We start from the raw sequence: 21,196 nt of genomic DNA on the forward strand, positions 1-21,196 counted from the left end.
CTATAGAAGTGTACTTGTTTTCATATGTTACAGTATGAATGCCCAACAACCTTTGTGCAAAGATGAAATAAGTTTGAATAAGTGAAGGGTGTAATTGAAAACACATTTGAAATGGTGGGGGCAGGTTTTCATCAATGATTCCCCCTCTACTCTTCGGAATGTCCCACCTGAGCCGTGCTGAGGGTGAGACAGCACTGACCAGGTGTGACCAGGTGTCCCCTCACCAAGGGTGTGCACAAGCGAGATGTTTGGGCATGACTGCAAAACAACATACCCAAAAAATCACAGTAAAACTGCCTGTGCTGCTCAAAGCCCTGCAGTAACGTGGCCCAAGAGAGAACTGGGGTTTGTGCAACAGCTGGTGACACCAGCTAGGGAGCAACTTGTGTTTGCTTTAGGCAAGCCTGGAACAGGAATCACAAGGCTTCAAAAAGATCCAACTCATTTAAGTTCTACTTTAGAAATTATACATCTGGGCCCAAAAATGCTTCCAAAAAAATTTCAGTGTTCTACTCCCAGTGAGATGAACACGACACTTTTTTGTATGAGGTATATGGAAAAGTTCCCATTTAATTCCAGGATCTCACCTCCACAGGTAAGTTTTTCAAAGGATTGTAAAATTCAATGAACCCACACGAACTTAGTTTCTGAGAGTTTTGGAAGATCAAAACTGAAAATGGAAGGCAACAGAACAACCCAGCTGTCTGCAGTCTGGCAGCAGCTTGCTTGTGTAAGTTCAATAGGCAATTCTGGGAGATCCATTTCCCAACCCTGTCATTCCAAAGAGCTTTGCAATAATGCTGTAACACTGATTTAGAAGTAGGTTTTTTCTCCTTTGGGACCTTCACAGAAAGCCCCCAAAACAACAGCAGCTTTTGTTGTTCTGCCAAAATGTGACGTGATGAATTTTATTAGAGGGGGAAGGGCAAATAGAGCAATGATTTATAACTTTTCCCCAGAAAATTTGCTCTTGCAACCTGCCCTGCTGTCAGGTCATTTCTTGGAATGCATACTGAAACCTGGAAAATCTGTGGAGCATGGCCTCTATTCCCATTTGTTTATTCTGGGACTCAAGAATATTTCTCAAGCAGTCAAAGTAACGGGATTTCAGGTTAACTGTTTCATTGCTTAAGTAAATTTAGGTTCACACTCACATCCAAAGAGGAAAAATATTCTAATAATGTTTTTAAATGCACATTAAAAAATATAACTGAGACAGTGCACAAGAAAACAATACTGTAAAAATAAAACATAAACTATATATATAACATGTATGAAAACCACACTACTGAAAAGTTTCAGTGTTGGATCTCAAGCTCTTCAAAGTTATGAACCACAAGAACTAAGCCTGTCTGCTTTCAACTGCCTTTCAAAAGCCCTTCTGCAGTTGCTTTATGACAAAAAGCCTTAGGTACATGATCATGGTTTATTTTTTCCAGAGACTCCAAATTCCATAGAAAACAGAGAAAGACCAGCTGTAACTATTTGTTTTTCCTTTGTTTGTTTGGCATTCACTGTACATTATGAATCTTCAGAATAGAAAGAAGTATTCAGCTGCTTCTCCCATGAAACCTCATTTTTCTATGAAAATGGATAATGCCTGTTTGAGACCGGGGAGAAGAAAAGGCAACAAACAGAGGTATGCAAGAAAACTTCATTCTATACTGTAATTTTGAACTTTTGACTTTGTCACCTGCATTGTATCCTTGAAAAGCAGTGGAGGGGCCTTTTAGACCTTTAACTGAGTGAAACAAGATTTCAAATTGCTTCCTCTGCAGCACCATCCAAACACACACTGGTCATACACAGCAGGGACCCCTAACACCAACGCCAGCTGTGTTGGTATAACCCTTGTGTTGAAATCCCCTGGGAAGAATAAGAGCCAGCAGAAATGGCATGTTCTCCAGTAGGTTTAGGGACCTCTACTTACAGCACTCATGAGTGAACACCACCAGACCCCATTCCCTGTGATCTTACAGATTATACCTTCCCCACAACAACAACCCCTTTTGCACCATCCTTTCTAAATGTTCTGTCACCCGTCTTGTCTTCAGTCCCCCCTCAATCTCATCTCATCCACAGCATCCCTTTCATTCACAGGCTTCTCATCCAATTCCAACTCTCTTGTTTTTCCCATACAGGTTCATCCAGCTTTCAAGTCACTCAACAACATCCCCTTCTTCCATCAAAGTCCAAGCTGTGCCCCCATGTCATTCTCAGTTCTCCTCCCGTCAATGTTCTGTATATGCAATATCCATTTCTACTTATTTTAAAAATCAGGAAGAAAGATGTATTTTTAGGCAGTCTAAGGACAGGAATTTTTCCCTTCTAACAGAAAGGTTAGAAGTAAGAAAAAACAAGTGCTTCAACACTAAAAGAAATGGAAAAAGACCTCTCACGAGCTCAGTCCTTGTGAATTTCCAGCTCTATCCATACCGATCAATCCCATTCATCAGACATAGGAATGACTCATCTTTGCCACAAGCAATCAAAACGACCTGGAGGCATGACCTGAACTTGCCAATGACTAATAAATCTCCACTATTTTCCACAGCACCATATTCACACTCTGCTGATCATCACAGTTCATCTCAACACCCCCTCTGGCATCAGTACAAACCTCTGGGCATCACAACCATTTACAGGAATTTCCTTACAGAAGGATAATTAGGTGTGGTGGAATGTAACTTCAGTTCAAGTCAAAATTAGTACCTTTTGGAAACTGGACACAGTTATGAAAATAGAGAATCTGCTCCTAACAGGGAATTTAACCCATGCTTGATGAATATTCTCAATGCCATGACAACAGAACCTGAGGGAAGGCCTGGAGCTGTGTCAGGGAGGGTGAGGCTGGAGATCAGGACAAGGTTCTTCCCCAGAGGGTGCTGGGCACTGCCCAGGCTCCCCAGGGAATGGGCACAGCCCCAAGGCTGCCAGAGCTCCAGGAGAGTTTGGACAAAACTCCCAGGGATGTATGGGGTGGGATTGCTGGGGTGTCTGGGCAGGGACAGGGGTGGGACTCAATCCTTGCAGATTCTAAGATCCTCTCCAGCTCAGGATATTCTGTGATCAATTTAAATTTCAAGCAATTATTGTAAATTAAGCCCTGAGTCTACAGAAGCAACCAGAGAAATGTCACCTAAAGAAACACTTTTCAAAACCAGGACTTCAATGCTTTGATAAAGCACTTTGATAAAGGCTTTCCAAGACACTGGGGACAACATTTCGGAATATTATGATCTTATAATGGTTTCTGTTGGAAGGGACATTAAAGTTAGATGAAGAATATTTATCTAACTAGATAAATATTCTCATTTATCTAATGCACAGAGATCACAGTGAGTTTGTAAAAATAGGACTTTCATCCCAGGCTCTTAGATGAGCTACTTTCAGCAGGTAAGTGGAGGTACATACGTATTTCATGCTTTGCTGGACTGAACCCAACACAACTTTGGGGTCACTAATCACTAATAATTTTGCCCAAGTCAGCTGTAGTATTTTAAATCAGAACACGTTTTTCAGAAGTAAAAAAAAAGCACTAAGTTTTCATAGTCTTCTCAGCACACAAGCATTGGATGTGTATCAAGTACTGTTTTGCTGTGTTTCCTTGTATCTAGCTTAGAATATTGCTTCATTCTGCACTTAATGCTCAAAGGGCAAGAACAAGAGGAATGGTTTGAAACTTTCTATACTAAAAATAGCTTTGTTTGAGTTTTTGGGGGGTAGAAGAATCAAAATGTTTTAACAAAACAAGTCGCTGGTTTGGCAGGGTACTCGGCAGAGACTTTGTAGCTATTCCCTAATCCCCAGTCCAGCACTGGCTGTCTCTAGGCCCACAACGGTGAGTGTGCTTCAGCATTTATAAACTGCATTCTTTACACATCATCGACTCCTCAGAGAAAAAGGAGGGCAAGCATGATTGCTTGATTGCAGCTGAATCCTGCCTGAGGGCTATCCCATAAACAGCTGATCAGATCTCTGCAAGATGTGCTGTTTGTTTGCATCCACCCACTGAGGGATATGCTTCTTGGAATCAACGCTGATCCAGAACTGAAACCACAGAGGTTTTACTGGGGATGGCAGCAATTTGGTCTACTGATTTTCACAGTCACTTGGCCCAGACACAGATTTATGTAAGGTCAACAATCACTAAAACTGCAGTCTTTTGGGTTTGGCTTTAACACAAATCGTTCAGCAGATATTGCGGAAGACTTCTGAAAGTTATTTAGGGGTTGCTTTTTTTCCACCTTAGGCAACCTCTTACATCTCCTTCCAGTGGCCATGGGCTATATTTTTCCCTCTCTCTCTCAAAAACCCACTGCAAAAATATTACCTACTAATTTCACCCTCTGCTCTTGGGCAGAGGTGGTGAGGCCCTGGCACAGGGTGCCCAGAGAAGCTGTGGCTGCTCCTGGATCCCTAGGATTGTCCAAGGCCAGGTTGGACAGGGCTTGGAGCAACCTGGGCTAGTGGAAGGTGTCCCTGCCCATGGCAGGGGGTGGAATGAGATGATCTTCAAGGTATTTTGCAACCCAGGACATTTTACAACTTTACAGTTCCATTATTATTTACTCAAAAGAAATGTTGCAATGAAGCTGGAAGGGGTTGAAAGCAGCTACTGAAACCCCCTGCTTAAAACTTTACCCAAAATTCCAAGGCAGTCTATCCTTTCAGACAGAAGCTGGTGTTCTTAGAAACAGGGAAGTGCTAAATCCAGAAAGCAGCAGCAGCAGGCACCCAGGAAAGCAGCTCATGCCAGCTCCACTCCAGAACATGGTACTGTCTAGCACCTACAAATGGCTTTACCTGCTCACTTGTACCTCTCAAAAGCAGAAGTAAACAGAACCACAACAATCCAACCAAACCTCTACCCTAAAACTACAGCCCTGGCAAAGAGCATTCCCCACTGGCAGTATCAGAGGGTTGCAGAACTGATTGGGCTGTAAGGGCCCTTAAAGACCATCCCATTCCATGATGATCCCTTCTGTATAAAGGGATTTCATGGAGTGTCACAGAGAAGTTTTACCCTTTCCAGATAATAGCAAAATGCGGGCCAGGAACCAACCAAGCAGGTAACTTCTTTTCTTCCAAATTTTAACCTAATTTTTGGAGGATAAATCTTCTGAGTAGTTTCTCCTTTTGATCACCTTCACATCACTGCCAATAGCTTCTAGCATTCCCAATGAGAACTTCAATTTTTCTAGGCAACAGCTGTAGAAAAATGCAATTCATCTCCAACATTTATCATTGTCAAAATTTTAGAACATAAAGAAGAAGGAACAAACCAAGGTAAATTTTTATTAAAAAACTTCAGCTAGTTATTGCCTACACTGGGAATTCAAAGGAGAATGTTTACAACATTATAAACAATTCCAGCTCTCCAGATAAATACCATGTGATCTCACCTCTCTCCAAACTGTTTTCTCACGCACTTCTGAAGTTTCATTCCTGTCTGAGGCTCACTAAAATTCCCAAAGCAAATGGGAACTTTCATAGCATTCATAGCTGTCATTTCATAGCTGTGGGTCAGGAACCACAGTTACCAGGAGGGCAGCAGAGGTGGTAGAAGTACTGCAGTGATAACCTCAATTAAAAAGTTACTTACGTGACTCTGGACAATGGAAACCTGAGAGTTCACACTATCTATCCTATGCGGGGAACATTTTTTGTCCAGGCTAAGTAGCAATCCTTTGCTTGTTCACAAAATGCTCATTTAAAGCTAAATGTGTGCTCTTGTTTTGAGCAGAAAAGCCACTACGTTCCACAGAGCCCAGAACTGCTCCTTTTTTTCAAGGCTCTTCTCCTGGAAGCCTTCTGGCACAGGCAGAGGGAAGCTGGGGAGGTTCTAGTATGATGTGTCACTTCACACTTCCCTATTATCAATAAAAGTCACAAAATTGCATCCTGATATAGAAGATGGAGAACTGAAGGAAAGGAAAGGTGGAACAAAATCCACATATTAAGACCAGAACATTTAGAAGTTCCCCTTCTGCTCCCTAACCCACCACCAGGTCTCTTAAAGATTTACAGTATAACTCTTGCCTCATTTCCTTTATTGATTGCAAAACTCAAGCCAAGTTACCTCATTAACTTGTTTTTTGTCCAAGTGAAAAACTTGACCAGAACTTGTTGAAGCAATTTCTTCATAGACCTTGTAACCAATATGATTCCTGTCATCACAGTCTCCAGTCAGCACAAACACCACCTGGATTTAAGAACAATCAGTGAATCATTGGATACACAGTGCATAGGTGAGGAAAACATTGCCACAGCAGCATTAAGGCAAGACAACAGAATATGTCAGTCAAGAGGAGTTTGTTATTCTGCGTGGACAGAGATAATGATGGAAAAAGCAATGCAGAAGAAATGGAATAGACAAAAATGCCTTTAAAAATCAATCAGCCCTGTCATTCACAGAATACCTCTTTTAGAAGAACAACAACAAAAAAAAAATCCACGTAAGTGATAAGCTGCCAAAACCACATATGCTGGTAGAAGATTCAGTTGCATTATTTAATTCACAATGATAGAAAGAATATTCCATTAAGTTTTTCCTTAACCAGATCAGTTAACTCTATTTAAAAAAATATATATATACTTAGAATGCAGTGTTATGGTCCCTTCTGTAAAAAGATTTCACCACGTTTCACACAAGAGAATTCTACCCTTAGTCATCGAGAAAACAGAGCATTAAACACACAACCCAGCTGGGAATGCAAACCCCCTCAGTACCTGTGACTGTTTCTGCTGGATGAGTTGAAGCACTTCATGGGTCAGTCTGTAATCCTTGGATCGGGCATCAGTAAATACATAGATGAAAGAGCCAGGCAGGGAAATTTCTAGAGCAATCTTTATTGCCCCAATGCTCATCTCTGGACAGTCTCCACCACCCTGTTCACAAGCAGAAATAAAACATAACTTTTTTTCTTTTAAGAAAAAAAACATACCAAGTAAGTTACTTTCTTTTGGGACATTCAAAACAGATACCTCCTCAGTCTCTAATCATTTATTCACCTTTTCTACCCTAAGGATTTTATGGTTTCTGCAGAGTGCTGTAACATACAAGCAGCAACTGCAACAATTCCAGAGGAATTGTCAAGGAAGGCAAAGGAAGAGCCCTGATGCTGGCTGGTGTCACGGTCACACTTATCCATGTCCTGCTCAGCTCCAGCTTTTGTGACAGCTCCATTTCCCACGATCACATGCTCCCCTTCCCTGGCAGCAGTCACGGAAGGTCAGGGGCACAGACAGAAGGGAAATGGTCCCAGCAGGCAGTGTCGAGCTCCAGGAGCACCTCTGGACTCCAGAGCAGCCAGAACCCACCCTGGACTCCACCCCGGGACAGGGAGCTCAGCACAGGGCACAGGTGCTGTGATCCCACAGCTCTGCACTGCAGCAGCTGCAGAGCTGGAGGTTTTTCAGACCATGTGTTCAATCAAAATGCTTCCAAGTATGACTTTATCTTTATAGGAAAGGATTCATTTTTCTCACTGAATTAAGAATTTGGGAAAAATACTGTTTAAATAAAAGCCAACTTACATAAAAATTAACTTGGCATCTTGAAGACAGAACTTTCCAAAGTGCTGTTACAAACTGTAAAACTTGCCCTGTCATCTACAATAGATCTCTGCACATTAAGTATTAAATATAAAATTGATTTATTTTATTTTTACAATGAACATGCCTTCACACATACATATATACAAATCTACACATGCTGGGAAAGAAGAAAGAAAAAAGAGAGCAGTCCTTCATATTTTGTTTGTCTCAGTGAAATGTTCATGTTGGAAACAAGTTTAATCTATCAGTATCCTTAAGCCAATTTCAAAGAAATATCAATACAAAGAATATCAATAAGTTTCTCATCTATGCTAAGGAATAAGCATGTGGTCACTGTTTTTCTGTAAGTCATATAAGAACCATTGCTCGGTTTCAAAGTCAGTTCTCCTAAATGTAGCCTTAGTTTTATGGGAAAAGCAAGTGGCAGACTCCAGACAGGCTGAAATTCAAGACAGAACTCTCCAAGAAGATTTTTGACACATGTCAGAACTTTATCTTGGCAATGCCTGTACAGTCCAATGGGACACATCAGCATATCCAAATTCTTTCAGCAGAAGACTCTTCCACGTAAAGCTTTAATTTGTGGGCAAAGTCAAAATAATAGCTAATTTATACAGACATCTACTTGGAACAGGAAAATTTCTATTCCCACTTCAAGTCTACTTGATTACCATCTCATAATATTCTGTATGGCAGCATCTGTTTTCTACATAGAACATGTAAAGCACTACCGAGCTAAATGGTTGCTCTGAGAACATGCATGGATTTTTTTATTCCTATAATGTAGAATAATACTCCTAAAAGGCAGCTGGTAGAACAACAGAACATCATCATCATGGAATGGTTTGGATTGGAAGGACCTTAAAGCCCACCCAGTGCCATCCCTGCCATGGGCAGGGACACCTTCCACTACCAACTTGTCAAGCCCTGTTCAACATGGCTTGGGACACTTCCAGGGATCCAGGGGCAGCCACATCATCCCTGAGCACCCTCACAAGCAGAATTGCTTCCTAACATTTAACATTAGTATTGTCTTTACTTTATTTTTTTTTAAAAAGTAGACAATTTTCCATTCAGTACATTCAGTATTTCCTGCCTTTCTCTCCAAACTGAAATTAAATACAACTACCTCATGAAGGTTTCTGGAAAAGCTGAGGTGAGTGAAGCGCGGGAAGCTTAATTTTCCCTTCAGTTTGAACAGGCCCACAAAAATACACAAAAAATCTGCTTAACAAAAAAAAAAAAAACAAAACAAAAAAAAAAAAAAAAAACAAAAAAAAAAACCCACCAAAAACAACACCAAGGAGCCATTGCTGCCTAAGTCCACGTTCTTATCGCACTGTCTGTAAGAATGATTCAAAGGTAATTATAGAGGAAATATCGGTGATACCTCCTAAGCTGACCCTGCATCCAAGGAACATGTCCTCTATCACTCTGAATGTAAAAGGAAGAGGGCCCAGTTTCTGCAAATGTACACAGCCCAATTTTTATCTGATGTCCAATGTCAGCCAAAAGACCCTCCAACTATTCTGTGCAGATGAATGGAAAACAACAGCTGGGCTTACCCTGATCTTCAGGGAGGACAAGTTGAGTATGTTTGATATGATATATTTTATACACAGGATGCCTTGAAATATTTATCTTCACCTTAATTTTAGCTTTGTTCATTAATGAGAATATTTGGTTCATGGCCTTTCTCAAAATGAACGCAGCTCAAAATTTCCTCTACTTCCACAACATTCACTCTTGCATCTTTTATCAGTCATTTTGGAACAATACTGGTAACAAACCTGTAGAAAGTGATTATATTTTCTCTATTGCAATATGACCTATCAGTCCTGTTCTAATAATTTTTTTAAATTTCTGTTTTGGCCCTTCACCAATACAATGGATTAATACAAGTCAGTGAGAGCCTTTATAGAGCAGAATGAGCATATCTTGAAAGTAATTTTGAAATATGTGATCAACCAGCAAGCATTACAGAATGAAATTTAAAATTAATTAGACAAACTTAAACAACTTGATTAGAAATTAAGAGTTTGAAATTCCCAAAAGCTCCACCTAAATCATCCACCTTTTAAAAACAGCTGCAACTACTGTCCAGTACAACTACTGAGGAAACAAAACATGAAAACTGGATGGAGTTTTAAAGCTTAAATTTCCCCATGAAGGAGAAAACCACAATAGCTATTGTTTTCTCTGGATTTCAAACCTCCTGCCAACGTTTAAAGTAATCTTCAAGCAATCTGTTCTTACAGGGATTATATCATGTGCCAGTTTCTGAGGGAGAGCCTGTCTGGCACTACTGACTCCAGCAAGGTTCACCACAGGTCAGAAGCATTTTCCTTGGCTAAAAACAGGACAATAGGAGCATATGTTCTGTCAGTAAGGATAACTCCACTCCAGTACTTTGTCCTTTCTTTCTATCAGCTGAAGGAACAGCTGGAGCAGTGTCAGGGCAGAGTCAGGCTGGAGCTCAGGGAAAGGTTCTTCCCCAGAGGGTGCTGGCACTGCCCAGGCTCCCCAGGGAATGGGCACGGCCCCAAGGCTGCCAGAGCTCCAGGAGAGTTTGGACAACGTTCCCAGGGATGCACAGGGTGGGATTGCTGGGGTGTCTGGGCAGGGACAGGGGTTGGTGCTGTGGGTCCCTTCCCACTCAGGATGTTCTGTGGTCTAACAAGCCTTTGAATCAGTAAGTGCCAAGTAATGCATGGCAGGAAAGGCAGAACCTATGGAAAATCTGATGGGTCTTACAGTTCTTTTGCTTGAATGGTGTTCATGGAATGTAATATCCATAATACAGTAAAAGTCCATAAAAGTGTCTGTGGACAAGTGGCAGGACTAATGAAAATGCCAACTAAATGTTAGCATTACCTACTATTCCTTCTTGTGTTATTGAACTGAGTTTCCACACAATGATGTAAACTAAGACAAAGGAATGAATCGTAACCCTAAATTAGGATGAGGAGGAAGCTGACAGTTTGTGCAGACAAAATGACAGAGCTAAGTGATCTACACAAGAGGAAAGATGGCATGAGGAAACAGTCTTTGGTAGAACCACATAGGAAACAAGTTACTCACCTGAACATAAAGTTCCCGAAGTTCAAACTGAAATTTCTTAGGATCTGTGGTTATTGTCACTGGACCAATTTCTAGAATGAAATACAAAGAAAACAGAGTTATCCAAAGGCATACAGTAGTAAAAAAAAAAATGAAACTAAAAGCATTGAACAGAAAGAAATAGTGGAGAATTATATCCCCAGTACTGAAACCTGTGATTTCAATCGTGGTAACTTTAATTTTCCAGTATTACCAACCCCTATGTGACTTAAACACTTACAGGCACATAAAGCCTTTCACCTTCGATTTTGATCAAACATTTAATTGTTCTTAGTAATAAAAAGTGAACAAAAACTCCTAGAACAAATGTTGCTGGACCAAGAAATAATGTAATTTTCCAGAAAGAGCCTCCTCAGACTGGAGAAAATGAGGCTTTGGGAAAACATTATAGCAGCCTTCCAGTGCCTAAGGGGGCTCAAGGAGAGTGGAGAGGGACTTTGGACAAAGAGGGCCTGGAGGGACAGGACAAGGGGAAATGGCTTCAAACTTAGAAGATATTAGATATTGGGAAGGAATTCTTCCCTGTGAGGGAGGGGAGGCCCTGGCACAGGGTGCCCAGAGAAGCTGTGGCTGCCCCTGGACCCCTGGAAGTGTCCAAGACCAGGCTGAACGGGACACAGAGAAACCTGGGCTAGTGGAAGGTGTCCCTGCCCTTGGCAGAGGGTGAAATGAGATGCATTTACAGTCCCTTCCAATCTAAACCATTCCACAATTTCATGATTCTAGGTGAACATGAAGAGGCCTCTCTGGGCAGAACATACATATTTGGCCTTGCAAATTTACAAAGAAAGAAGGAAGAAAGGAAAGAGAAAAGACACGTTCCACATCTCTTCCCTTGAAAAAAAAAGTACCTCTGGAAATATCCCAGTGTGGGATAATCCCTATCCCCAATCCAGCACCATCTAGCAGGAGGTGCCAGAAAAAGCCAAAGCAGAAACAACTTCATTCATGGCATTTGCCATGTCTGGCTACTGAGGAAGGGACATCCAAGTGAAGTTGCCTGGGTTGTGTAACAGCAGCACACATGTGCGCATTTCCCAATCCCATGGAGCTGTCCCTCTCCCTCTCACACAGCTGCCTTCCTGATTGGTATCAAATGTGATTCCAGCCAGCTGGTTCCTATGCTGTGATTTCCTGCCTGTTCACTTCAATCTGCCTTGGCACCAGTGCCCTCCATTCTTTGCCTGGCCCAGGCAGGCATTGCTGCCCTGGCCACGGGCACTCGCCCAGCTCAGCAAGCGCAGTCAGGGTGCTATGCCAAAAATCAATAAATAAACACACACACACAAATGAAGAGATTTCTGCCAGTTGAGTGCTCCAAAGCACTCAAAGAGATCAGCTGAGTCCTGACAGACCAAATGGGGCACAATTCTGCTGTCAGGGTAAAAGCCAAGCATGAAACTGCAACGGTGCCAATTTAATACAGCTGCAGCTTACAGGGAAGTGCTGCCTCAGCAGACCTCACAACACTTTCCAAGCTCTATAAAAGTTAATATGCACTTATCTTCCATATAATACAGACATTTTTCTTTTTTAAACAATCCAAAGTTTTATTTCACTGGAGTTACAACTGCCATCACTAAGGTCTACTCTAATCACACCAGTATTTGCTAGACAAGCTCTATTTATGGATGTCTTTTGGTTTAATTTCTTTGAAAGTCACCCACAAGATCACACAAAACCTTTCCTGGAATATTAAACTGTCCTTGGGGATTTTTTGTATGACTGTGAGTCATTTATCTGTGAATGCCATGTACTAAAATGCTGCACTACCATTACAAGAGCCATTATAAGGACTCACTGTTCCTTCACATACTTCATCCTGCTGTGTTCCTGCTCCCCCTGGCAGTATTCTCCTTTGGGTATCCTTTAGAGCAAACACCTGCAATAAAGCTACCTCCAAAATGTTTTGCTTCCAATCTCCCCCTTGCCAAGCACTGTTCTAAAGCACATCACTGACTGGAGTTTATCCATACAGTAACCCCACTAGCTTCATTATTCCCACCCGCTGAGGGATTCAGTGTTTCAGTCTAGGGCAGTAAATCCTTTGGAAAGGTTTTTTTACCCTATAAAATAAAGATCTGAAAGGCAAGACTCCTTCAGCTAAGCTAAAACAGCCCATCAGGTCAGATGGGCTGAGAACTTGGCCTTATTCCCCCATAGGCAGCATGGGCTGGCTCCAGCAGTGCCGATGCCAAGCAGAGCCTGGCCAGCTTCCTGCAGGATCAGGGCTCCAGCTGCCCTCTGCTGAGAGCTCAGCAAAGAGCTCAGCTGGGAAATGCACCTGGGCCACAAGAGTGAGGCATGGTCAGCATCGAGTGCTGTGGGCAGGACAGAGCAGAGAACCCTGCAGGAGCAGGGCAGATGTCCTCAGCTGATTCCACAACCAAGGCCATGTCTGAATGGTGATGATGCTCCTCCTCACCACTTGAACACTCAACAGCTCATCCCAAAAAACCCAGCAGCTGTTCTTCACACACTGTTGTGCCACCAGCTTATGTCACCTACCTCCAGGAAAGCTTTAATAGCCTTCACCAGCTTCAGTTTCTTTCATCCTCATTTGGTGACCTCCAAGTACAGCCCAAATAAGGCTGTTTCACCAACACAGGTGAACACAGGTCTTCGAAGTGTCCAGAATATAAAGAGTGAGTGAGAAGTGATTTAAATTTACATAACAAGCATAGTTTAAACAGAATATTCACTCAGAAGCTACACCCTGTAAACACACCAAGCAGAATAAAATAATAAGCTTTTTAACTGAATTAGCTTTTTAGGTGAGGCTTGACACATGGAATACTCTGACAGAAAACAAAATCAGAGTATGGTTTGGGTTGGAAGGGACCTTAAAGCCCATCCAGTCCCACCCTCTGCCATGGGCAGAACACCTTCCACTAGCCCAGGTTGCTCCAAGCCCTGTCCAACCTGGCTTTGGATACTGCCAGGGAGGGGGAGGCATGGTTTCCAATTCTCATGCTGCAATCTGAATCCATTTTTAGGGTGATATGGGAGTATTTGGAACTGGATTGTTGTGGGGGTCTCTTCATTGCTCACTACTACAAAACTTTCATGGTCACCCAGAGGGAGCTGTGAAAAAGTAAAAAAGCTGACACAGCCCCAGAAGGCAGCAAGTCTTTTTGAGGCACCAACCCAATCCTCTGGCCTCACAAGTACAGTGTCAATGTTGGCTCTTCCAGACTGACTTGGGAATAAACAGTCAGACTTGCACACACACAAACTCGTACCAGCCAAAAGGAAACGTTTTGAAGGAACGGCTGCACGTCCCTGAGAAAAGCCTGGACTTCTGAAACTGAAATCACAAAAGTCAACGTGGCCACTGCGGCATCTAAGTTTGTACCTAAGCAATTAAACTATGACAACACATGACTGAGTAACACAGAAATCAAGGATTTTGATGTGTCCTTTCTGGGGAAAGTCTTGTAAAAACCATCTCATTGGTAAATAAGGAGAAATGCCCGCAGCAACCTGAGAAACTGGCCATTCCAAAAGGCCCTGCTGTTTTTCCATGGCTTTCTGCCACACCTCAAATGGCCACATGTTTATGTACAAGCTGAGCAGCAAGCATGTTGGGAAAACCACAGGTTTCCCCATGACACACAATCGCACATAATTACCACTAACAGTGATTGCAAATTTGGCACTCCCCTAGTCCTGACCACGGAACACATTTGCACCAAATGTCTGCTTTGGACAGCTGGGTGCTTTAGGAGATCTAGCAAAGGAATACAGAAGTCTTTTGCCTACCTCTCATCAACTCAGAACACTGGATTTGTTTATTCCAGAAGGAATAAGAAAGCTCTAAGCGATACATGGTAGCTGAAGGAATTTTGGCAGAGATGCTAAACCTTGTGGAGTGCTCTCACCCACAGAATTTTTTCTTCTAATTCACAGCAAGGATGTTTTCCTGATGCAAAGCCATATCCAGAATTAAAACTAACTAAATAAATAAAGCAAAGGTATCCCCCCAAAAAGCCTCCACACCTTTGAATACTTCCAAAGAAATATAAATTTCAAAACAATGACACTACAAATGAAAAGGTAAAATAGAAAAAACCAGAACCCCAAAGCCTACCACAGAATAGCAACAAATCCCTGATATTCCAATAACAATATTAATATTATGTTATATATAATAATACCAAAATAATTACACTGTTATATCATATAACTACATTAATTACATACTAATAAAAATGAATATTACAGTTAGCATATTTAGTTATCTCTATAGTAATTAGTGTATTTAGTTATCTCTTCATAACACAGTATACACAGAAAAAACCTGGGTGACAATTATCTTCCACATTCTTTTTTATTTATGAAGTGGACTGACAGGTCTAGCACTGAGCAATTCTGACAGTTTTTGAGATCAGAGGATTAAGATGGGTTTCACATACCCAGATAAACAAATCCTCAGCTGCCCATTTATATATGTGTGTGTATGAGTACACGTATATCAAATAATTTTCACCACAAATGAAGCGATGCTCGAGGATTAGGAGTAATCAGATTAGACGGCTGAAATGCATAAACCAAGATCCCTGCCAAAAGAAGCTGCGGTACAATTATTTCCTAAGAGCCATTTACTAAGGGTGCTGAGCACTGAGGTTTATCTGATTTAATGTTCTTCTCAGAGAAAGAAGAGAACTGTATCCAATCCATTGCAAAGCTCTGCTTATAATGCCTCTGAAGACCTTTAGAAGCAGCCACTGCCAAGAACTCAGAGAATAGAACAATGGCAGAGCTGCTCCAGCCAGGCTCCAAGCAGCTGTCCATCCTGAGGGCACAGAAGCAGAAACCTGCAATTTTCCAACAGCAAATTGGGTCCTGCAGGCTCTTCCCCCTACAGATCCCTCATGAGCTGCCACTGGAAGTGCTTCAGAGGGCTCTCCTTCCATTTAAAGAGAGAGTCAACACACAGGTGAGACTACATAGAAGAAAACCACTTGTAACTGACATCTCAAATTATAGTGAATAGTTTTGTTCCTCGCACAGCTGACAAGTACATGCACACAGGATCAGAACCTGTTTCATAGCGTTATATTTTAATGCACAAAAAAATGCTGCTCCATTTCAACTGATTGCAAATTTCTGTTATAGACTACCAAACCAAGAAGCTGACTCCACCACAAAGTAAAAAAGACCAAACTTAAAGCCTTGTGCTTCATGCTCTGAAGTGAAGGACAGCCCCAACTCCCATTCAGATGATGGGAGCTGTGTGGATAGAAACCTTGATGAGTTTTTCCAGCAGCACAAGACAGCACTGCTGATGCTGCCTACAGCCATGAGCCTCACCATGGCTAACACATATCCACTGGAAAGAACATCCCAATGGATTCAGGGAGCACTGAGTAAGCCATGATGCTTAGCACTAGAACATGTAATAGGCTATTTGAAGTTTCCTCCTAAATGATATTTCCTCATGACTCAGCTGCTTGCAGATTCTAACCTGGCTATGATGAATTTTTTGAAGAGCTCAGAAACTGCAGTGAGCAACTTTTACCAGATTCTTAACCAGAGAGAAATGAGCCAAACCAGCCCAGCAAGCTCACGTTTCCTTAACACACTCACTTTTTTATTTCTTAAATCATTTTTCAGCCTCATGACTTATGACTACTAAGTGTAACAGCAGACAGGAAGGAGTCAGACTGCTCACAGTTTTTCACCCAGTTTTTCATGAGTTGGCTGTTCACAGACAAACCAGACAGATTATCCTGGGAATTGCAGAGCCCTGCTAAGCAGTCCAAACCAGCATCAGTGAAAATGATGAAGCTCCATCCTCACGGATGGCAAGGGCCACCACCCTCAAGCATCAAACTCTTCACCTCAGGACAGTGGCCAGAGCCTGGCTGAAACTCAGTGACCAAAGATCTAACACAAGCTTTACTAGCAATGTGCCTTAGCAAGTGCCACGTTTGTGTTGTTATTTCCCATTGTTTTAATAGTTATGAGCTCATGACTTTTTTTTTTTAAGAAAAATAACAATGACAAAAAAAAGCATTATTCATGCTTCATTTCTTGGAAAAGAAAGCTCACTTGGAGACCCAGAGTGGATAAAATCTATTATTCTCATCTTTTGTCTATTGCAACAAGCACTAAGTTTAGCTTACGAGCCTCAAGTGCAGTTGTCTAAAAGTTATTAACCACATGCAGTAAGAAAGAATAAAAATCAGGGACAGATTTGCCCAGCACACTGTTAACTCCACCTTCTAAGAACTGCAGTCACAAACCACAGGGTGTGGAGAGTAACCTCCTCTACCCAGAGATGGTTAAAATAAATCCTGATTGGCTACAAATGCTCTTGTAAATGGACAATGCACAAAACAGTCTTGGAACTTCTCAAGCCCTTTGCATGAGAGGCACATCACATTAACCAAGGAATCCTAATTAAAAAAAGTACACCTGTAGGCTGGAAATGAGAAAAAGATAGCTTCAATGAAATAGAAACACAGGTTGATTATTGTTCTAAGGAAGTAATCCACCTGAACATCTCCTCTAGCTCCACTGAGAGGCCAGAAGATTTTATCTATTGCTGGTGCACAATTATGAGCAAAGAGACCAGAAAACTTGAGTCCATGTGGTTCAGATTCCAAGTAATGACTTTAGTGGCTATTAAATGTCCCAAAAAAAGGACACAAAGCAAGGTTTTTTCCTTCTGGGGACAAGCAAACATACTGAATGCTGAAATCTGGAGCAGCCCCACCTTTCTGCCTCCCTGCCTTTTGCACAGCCTGGAGGTCTGTTCCCAGCAGGGCCACAGTGCCGTGTCTGAGCTGACTCTGCTGCCTCTGGCCAGCCCTCCGTGGATGGCTGCCCAACTCCCAGCACACAGCCACGGCTGGCAACTCGGCTGACAGGCCCTGACAGAGGCCAAGGGCTGAGTGAGCCATGGAGATTGTGGGAAGCTCTTACAACTAGGTGGTCCCTGACATCCAAGCCTAGAGCTGGAGCTCCATCCCAGCACTGACTATGTCCAGGACTGCAGCCTGTGCTCTCCTGCATCTCCTGCATGCCCAGAGCTCTGGGGTTTGTGCTTGCCCATCCAGCACTGCCACTTCTGCAGGCGTTCATGGGGCTGCTTTGCTGTTCCAACAACAAAAGGCACGAGCAGACACAAGAGGGAAAAGCTTTGAGCGATTTGCTTTACTCAGCCTACAGTAAAGGACAAACAGCTGATAAGGACTGCAGACACAGCTTCCTTACTGTCCAGCCTGGGAGCAGCGCTGGATCCCAGGGCTGGCCCGCGCTCCCAACTCCCACTGAACATCTGAGAAGGTCATCAGCTCACTTTCTGTTTGTGTTTATTTCCCCTTGTTAACAACAGGCTGAACAGAGTAAAACTCAGTTCATAATGCTCTTTAAATTCCTTCTCCAGACTGAACTCCAGTTCAGTCCAGGTCTATTTCTGTCTCATCTCTGGGTCTGTGTATTTTGGCACTGTTCCTTCTACACTTGTAATGGCACTGGATAAAGAACGTGCACTGAGGAATCGGGCAGGAACAAATGCAACTACCCATTTCACAGTGCTGCTTTCTGATTAATTACCTTACCATGCTGAAATCAAATCAAGAAGGATTAAAAACACAAATTTTAATTCACAATTTATACTTAATATTGCATTACAAAATGAACTTATTTACTGTGACATCTAGCATGATTGATTTTGAGCTGCTGTCCACACCGCTGTCGACCGGGAATATCCGAGCTCCACCGTCGGGAGCCTCCTGGCACTGCAGGGTACCACATCCTTGTCCATAAATCTCCTTCTCCTTCTTCATGGAACTCAGGCTCCCACCGTGTCCCCAAATGTATCTCACCATAAGAGGGGTCCAGTGGCTAACTAGCAAAAAAAGTGACAGTTTCTTTTATTTGCAGGATAGATTAATTCAATTACAATGGCTAATTAAAAGCTTCTTCTGCTTGGAAGATTATATTTCCAGACTGCTTCCTTCAAAAAGATTTGGAAGATCCTTGGAGACAGCTACCTTACTGAAGCCAAGTCAGGTTTTTGATCTTGAGACATCAGCAAACTGAAAAGCAACTGGCTCTCTCCTGCTGAAATTGCGGCTGCATTGCTTTCCCAAAGGATAAGGAACTACTAATGCACTCAGAACCCACAGCTACACAAAAGCAGACCCTGTAAGCAAATAAAGTCACCATCAGCAACCCAAGCATCCTGGGAGCAGGATAACCCAGTCCTGCTCAGTCTGGGATGAGGGGAAACATTCTATCCCCATTATGCAGCACAAACCAAAGTCCCCAGGCAGGAATGGTACTTAACAGGGATAATTACCCCCCAGTTATTAATAAAGCAGCGGTCAGTGTTTTCTTCAAGAAGCCATTCTCCTAACAAGCTTTATGGAGACCATGGCACTAATCCATCAGTCCTTAAAAGTGCCAAAAGACCATGGGAACACAAGGACCTCCCAGAGTATGTTCCCATATTAACCCTATCCTGCTCTTAACAAGCTTATGTTGAGGTTTGCTTTCACATCGTAAAAGATAATTTTACTTTAAATCATCATAGAATCATAAGCTTAGGTGGGAAGGGATCTTAAAAGTTCTTCTAGTTCCATCCCTTGGGAAGGGACATTCCGCTAGCCCAGCTTGCTCTAAGCCCGGTCCAACCTAGTCTTGGACACTTCCAGGGATGGGGTAGCTACAGCTTCTCAGGGCACTCTGTTCCAGGGCTTCCCCACCCTCACAGGGAACAATTCCCTCCTAACACTGAATCAACGCTGCCCTCTGGCAGTGGGAAGCCATTCCCCCTTGTCCCGTCCCTCCATCCCTTGTAAAAAGTTTCTCTCCATCTTTCCTGTAGGCTACCCTCAGGCACTGGAAGGTCACAGTGAGGTCACCACAGCTCTTCTCATCTCCAGGCTGACCAATCCCACTGCTCTCAGCCTTTCCCATAGGAGAGAGGCTCCATCCCCCTGATCCCCTTGGTGGCTCTCCATCTGACCATAGATGCACTATGATATATTAGGTTTATATGGGTCTCTGGAGGTTTCTTTGGCTGGAGGGAGTTACATGGCCTGGGACAAAAACACCACTGTTGGATTTGAAGCTCAAATACAGTGTGGTAAGTTTTCCCTAAAAGAAACACAAAAAAAGTCAAGACTGAGCTAGAATTCCTACAGAAGCCAGACACAATCCTTGAAACACTAGTTAAATTTTGCTCAGCAAAGTATCAGCAAACCCCGTAATTACTCAATTAGCCCTAAACAAAGGGAAAAGATAGACACTAAACACAGACCTACCTATGCTTGCATAATTCAAGCACTACTAAATAGAGTCCCCTCAGTTTTCATACCAAACTACCTGTCTCTCACTGCCTCTCAACAGAACACAAGGCAGAAAGAAAAAAGTTTAATTTTGAAAATTCTAAGAGAATAAACCAAGGTTCTAGGAGATGACCTGTGTGTGCCTGCACACATATACATGCATGAACATCATCATTTAGGTACTCAAAAAGGCTTTAGGATATATCCAGCTGCCATCCTTTGAGAATGCAGATTTCCAAACATAACAAAAATCACGTAATCTGACGCCAGCTGCTGGGAGAAAGAAGTGTCACATTCAGTACAAAATTCAGATATTCTGCATAAGGTTACTCTATACCTAAAATATTCTTTTTTTCCTTTTTACTACGAGAAATACATCTGCCTTCTTTCCAAGTAACTGACAGCGTTTTTATTGATTTCAGTCAGAACAGACCCCAGCTCCCGTCCAAGTATTTCACTATAAAGTGAATTGCTAAAGGATTACCAGTGTAAAACCATTAGAAACCCCAACCCTGTCCTTTCAGGCATTACAACTGTAAATTCAAATCTCTGTATCATTCCAGCTAAGTCTCCACTTCACAGAACTAATCCATGTGCAGCTGACAGAACACGGAATGTTACAGCAGATTACACTGTCCGTGTACACCAATTATTCACTCTGACAATATCCAATTGGGAATATTATCCCTAGGGCTCTAACAAGGGTCCAGATGCCTCAAATACTGCTGGGAATAAAGAGGCATCGATTAGTTGAAATTAAAATACCCATTTAAGGATGTTCAAAGAAGGGCTGTTATGGTGCTCCAGGTTAACATGAACTTCCTGGTGTTTTAAAAATCTATTACTAACTTAAACAGTGAAGACTCTAAATAATTCATTTTCTATCTCTACCTATCTGACACATTTTTTACTCCTGGTGAGGGTCTGTTTGAGAAGTTGGATCAGATGAGTTTTTTGAGGTGCCTTCCAACCTGGGCTGTTGCAGGACTCTATTGTACAAGAAAGCAGTGGGAAAAAGAAGCAGAAAATAAGACTGCAAAATAGCTTATCTGACAGAGCCAACCCAGGAAAAAGAAGATACTGAAACATTTTAGTTCTATTTTTAAAAATACGTGGTTTGGATTGAAATGCCGATTTTAAAAGAAAGATATAGCAAGTTTTTCATGGCCAGACGAGCCTCTCAAAAGCTTCATTGCAGCACTGTTTACTTTGGT

The 21,196-nt window shown here is 42.2% G+C and overlaps 1 protein-coding gene across 1 annotated transcript in view; it reads right to left on the reverse strand.

The window, feature by feature from the left end:
* Positions 1-21,196, reverse strand: part of HMCN1 (hemicentin 1) — a 164,368-nt gene that overhangs the window by 122,408 nt on the left and 20,764 nt on the right. Inside the window, exons 2-4 of the mRNA XM_064427772.1 lie at positions 10,642-10,712; positions 6,733-6,891; positions 6,083-6,205 (exon numbers count right to left, since the gene is read on the reverse strand). Of these exons, the coding sequence (XP_064283842.1) occupies positions 6,083-6,205; positions 6,733-6,891; positions 10,642-10,712 (353 nt within the window). The remainder of the gene's footprint in view (positions 1-6,082; positions 6,206-6,732; positions 6,892-10,641; positions 10,713-21,196) is intronic.

Source organism: Passer domesticus, chromosome 7, assembly GCF_036417665.1.
Source record: "Passer domesticus isolate bPasDom1 chromosome 7, bPasDom1.hap1, whole genome shotgun sequence".
Classification (NCBI taxonomy): Eukaryota; Metazoa; Chordata; class Aves; order Passeriformes; family Passeridae; genus Passer; species Passer domesticus.